The sequence below is a fragment of the Cebus imitator genome, unplaced genomic scaffold, assembly GCF_001604975.1.
Source record: "Cebus imitator isolate Cc_AM_T3 unplaced genomic scaffold, Cebus_imitator-1.0 Scaffold258, whole genome shotgun sequence".
Lineage (NCBI taxonomy): Eukaryota > Metazoa > Chordata > Mammalia > Primates > Cebidae > Cebus > Cebus imitator.
Genome location: NW_016107573.1, coordinates 1 through 4,714, shown reverse-complemented (window position 1 = coordinate 4,714; position 4,714 = coordinate 1). Strand labels below are relative to the sequence as shown.

The 4,714-nt window shown below is 42.0% G+C and overlaps 1 protein-coding gene across 1 annotated transcript in view; it reads right to left on the bottom strand.

Annotated features, from left to right (window-relative positions):
* Positions 1–3,475, bottom strand: part of CCDC117 (coiled-coil domain containing 117) — an 8,303-nt gene extending 4,828 nt beyond the window's left edge. The window contains exons 1-2 of the mRNA XM_017499464.2: positions 2,788–3,475; positions 567–704 (exon numbers count right to left, since the gene is read on the bottom strand). Coding sequence (XP_017354953.1) covers positions 567–704; positions 2,788–2,855 — 206 coding nt within the window. The 5' untranslated portion in view covers positions 2,856–3,475. The remainder of the gene's footprint in view (positions 1–566; positions 705–2,787) is intronic.
* Between the last annotated feature and the right edge of the window lie 1,239 nt (positions 3,476–4,714).

The window sequence follows — 4,714 nt, the reverse complement described above, 5'->3', positions numbered from 1 at the left end:
GTTTCTGCTTCTACTCTGATGATCTAGGAAACCAGGTAACTGAGCTCATAAACTGTGTTTAGATTAAGAGCAAAATAGCTCTACTAAAGGCCTGGAAGGACTGTGCTATGAGCCAAGAATATGAGCTTTGTTTTGCAGTGTTTGCAGTAACTACTTTGACTGCTGGGTCACTTTAATTTTTGTTTCCTAGGCTTCAATCTTGTTCCCTGATAACTTAGAAAGCCAGGTAACAGGAGCCTTTGCAATGTGGTTTATATATCCTATCACAAGAACTTGAGAGAGTGGGCTCTCTTGCCAATCATCCCATTTCCAAATATCAGACTGCAGTGCATTTCAGGTCTTCAAAGAAACCAAAGAGTCAGTAGGCAAGGCAGCACTTCCCCATACTTCAAAATCCTACTTGCAAAGCACTTTGCTCACCCCTAATGGACTAAAAGAAAGCCAATCTCCAATTGCCTGGTGATCAGGAGATATAAAGAGCTGACTAGGATAGGATAGGCATAATCTAAACATTGGGTTTTCCCTCCAACCTCATAATTAATTAGAAATCAGGTACCAAAACTTACATAGACTCAATTATTTTCTTTGTAAAAACTTCATCAAATTCCCTCTTCAAACCTGTTTTCATGGTATCAGAAAGGACAAGACTGGGGAGATGGTTAACATTTCTGTCAGCTTCAACTTCATCATCTTCATCAATTATCCTAAATCAATTAAGGCAGCAGAAGCAAAGAAAGAAAAAATATCTAGTCAAGCTATTATATATTCTAGTATTTGGACAAAATTTTAAAAATAAAAAAAGGATAAAAGAAATAATACAGCAATAGACCAAGCAAAAAATGAAGCTATAACTGAGTATAAAAAGTATACTCAGGCCGGGTGTGGTGGCTTACGCCTGTAACCCCAGCATGTTGGAAGCCCGTGGCGGGCAGATAAGATGGTCAAGAGTTCGAGACCAGCCTGGCCAATATGGTGAAACTCCATCTCTACTAAAAACACAAAACTTAGCTGAGCATGGTGGTGGGTGCCTGTAGTCCCAGCTACTCAGGAGGCTGAGTCAGGAGAATCACTTGAACCCAGGAGGCATAGGTTACAGTGAGTGACTGCACTCCACCCTGAACAACAGAGCGAGACTCCGTCTTAAAAAAATAAAATAAAACAGATCTATGAGAAGAATTCACTTTAAAAGCATACACTTGGCCAGTTATGGTGGCTAACACCTGCAATCCCACCACTTTGGGAGGCCAAGGTGGGTGGATCACAAAGTCAGGAGTTCAAGACCAGCCTGACCAACATGATGAAACTCTGTCTCTAATACAAATACAAAATTTAGCTGGGCATGGTGGTGCGAACTTGTAATCCCAGCTACTCAGGAGGCTGAGGCAGGAGAATTGCCTGAACCCAGGAGGCGGAGGTTGCGGTGAGCCGAGATCGTGCCATTGCACTCCAGCCTGGGTAACAAGAGCAAAACTCTGTCTCAAAAAAAAAAAAAAAAAGCCAGGCACGGTGGCTCACGCAGTCAAGAGATTGAGATCATCCAGGCCAACATGGTGAAACCCCATCTCTACTAAAAATACAAAAAAATTAGCTGGGCGTGGTGGCACACGCCTGTGGTCCCAGCTACTCGGGAGGCTGAGGCAGAAGAATCGCCTGAACCCAGGAGACGGAGGTTGCAGTGAGCCGAGGTTGCGCCACTGCACTCGAGCCTGGTGACAGAGCAAGACTCCGTCTCAAAACAAACAAACAAACAAAAACAAAAAAAAACATACACTCAGGGCCAGGCACAATGGCTCATGCCTGTAATCCCAGCACTTTCAGAGGCCGAGATGGGTGGATCTCCTGAAGCCAGGAGTTTGAGATCAGCCTGGCCAACATGGCAAAACCCTGTCTCTACTAAAAATACAAAAAAAAATTAGCCAGGTATGGTGGCAGCCATCTATAATCCCAGCTACTTGGGAGGTTGAGGTAGGTGAATCGCTTGAACCCAGGAAGCAAAGGTTGCAGTGAGCTGAGATCGTGCCATTGTACTCTAGCCTGGGTAACAAGAGCAAAACCCCACCTCAAAAATAAGTAAATTAATAAATAAACGCATAAACTTTGGAAGGCTGAGGCAAGCGGCTTGCTTAAGCCCAGGAACTCATGACCAGCCTGGGCAACATGGTGAAACCCCATCTCTGCAAAAGATACAAAGATTAGCCAGGTGTGGTACATGTGAGCAGTCCCAGCTACTTGGGAGGCTGAGGTGGGCGGATGGGTTGAGCCTGTGAGGTCAAGACTGCAGTGAACCACTGGGCTCCAACTTCAGTGACAAAGCAAGACCCTGTCTCAATTAAAAAAAAAAAAAAAAAAAAATGCTGGGCATGGTGCCTCATGCCTATAATCCCAGCACTTTGGGAGGCCAAGGCGGGCAAATCACCCGAGGTCAGGAGTTTGAGATTGGCCTGACCAACATGGTGAAACCCTGTCTCTACTAAAAATACAAAATTAGCCAGGCATGGTGGCACATGCCTGTAATCCCAGCTACTCTGGATGCTGAGGCAGGAGAATAGCTTGAACCTGGGAGGCAGAGGTTACAATGAGCTGAGATCATGCCATTGCACTCCAACCTAAGTAACAAAAGTGAAACCCGGTCTCAAAAAGGCACACACTTTGAATTCTCTGACTTATATAGTCTTTCTGAGAGGCTAACGATCAAGTTATCACCAAATGATAAATAGAACTAGCTTAAATGAGTTGAGATATTATAAGAGAACAGCAAAAAACCAGCTATATACACTGCCCATTTACCTGTCCTCAATCTCCTGAAGCTTCCTTCGGGCAGCTTCACACTGTGGTTCTCCAGTTGTCTGATCCATTTCTTCACAAATAACATCTAATATCCCAGGTACGGAAAGGCCACTAGTGCAGGGATTTGCTCCATGCCCCTCTACATCCTGATGTGCACAAAGAATCCAGTCATTAGGACGAGCACAGAGCTCTGCTTCAGTTATCCTTTTCTTTCTTACTGGACAACTGAAAAAAAGAAAAAAATTCAATGAAAATACCAACTAACAAAAATGAAATGTGTATCATCCCTATCTCCAATCAAATTTTTATATTAAAAAACTAGCCTTTTTGACAGTTTGTGATTATATGATTGAAAATACTGCACTTTTGCCCTGTTATTCTCATAGCCACACTGAAATGTTCTCTTCCACTGCTCTCTGCCAAATAAAGATGCACTTGCAAGATTTTGCCTGCTTAGATAGTGTTCAGTGTGGGAGCTTAAAGCCATTCCTGCTTATTTGGCTCTGGAAAGGTCAAGTGGGAAGAAACCAAAAGTCAGCTGGGCATGGTGGCTCACACCTGAAATACCAGCACTTGGAGTGGCTGAGGTGGGAGGATCACTTGTGACCAGAGTTCAAAGACCAGCTCGGGCAACACACAGAGACCCCACCACAAATCAAAAAAAAAAGAAACCAAAAAACTTGGCCGGGCGCGGTGGCTCAAGCCTGTAATCCCAGCACTTTAGGAGGCCGAGGCGGGTGNTCGAGACCATCCTGGTCAACATGGTGAAACCCCGTCTCTACTAAAAATACAAAAAATCAGCTGGGCATGGTGGCGCGTGCCTGTAATCCCAGCTAGTCAGGAGGCCGAGGCAGGAGAATTGCCTGAACCCAGGAGGCGGAGGTTGCGGTGAGCCGAGATCGTGCCATTGCACTCCAGCCTGGGAAACAAGAGCAAAACTCCGTCTCAAAAAAAAAAAAAAAAAAAAAAAAAAAAAAAAAAACTTTAAAAAAAAAAAAAAAAAAAAAAAAAAAAAAATACTTTTTTTTTCTGAAAAAATCCAAAAAAAAAATAGGAATTTTAAAAAAAAATTTTAATAAAATTTTTAAAAAAAAATATTTTTTTCCCCAAGTCAAATTTGATTTATTTCTTTGTTGTTCTTAGTTTTCACATTTATAGTTATGTCCCCTTTTTAAAACATTATTTACATATTAGGTATTCAGTTTGGTGTCACCTTTGTTTTAATTTTTCTTTTGAAAAAAATAATTCCAAGTTTTATTTTAGATTCAGGGGGTACATGTGTAGGTTTGTTACATAGGTATATTGTATGACACCAAGGTTTGGGGTTTGAATGATCCTGTCACTCAGGTTATGAGCATAGTACCCAGTAGATATTTTCTTAGCCCTTGTCCCCTTTCTTCCTCCCCACTGGTAGTCCCAGTGTCCATTGTTCCCATCTTTATGTCCATGTGTACCCAATGTTTAGCTCCCACTTATATGTGAGAACATGTGGCATTTGGTTTTCTGTTCTTGTGTTAATTTGCTCAGGATGGGATGGCCTCCAGCTTTCTCCTCGTTACTGCAAAGGACATGATTTCATTCTTTTTAATGACTACATAGTATTTCATAGTATATATGTACATTTTACTTAATCCCCTGAAGATGGGCACCTAGATTGATTCCATGTCTCTGCTGTTGTGAATAGTGTTGGGATGAACATACAAGTGCATGTGTTTTTGGTAGAACAATTTGTTGTCCTTTGAGTATATATCCAGAGGTGAGATTGCTGGGTTGAATGGTAGTTCTGTTTTAAGTTATTTGAGAAATCTCCAAATTGCTTTCCACAGTGGCTGAACTAATTTACAGTCCCACCAGCAAGGTATAAATGTTCTCTTTTCTCCACAGCCTTGCTAGCACCTGTTATTTTTTGACTTTTTTTTTTTTTTTT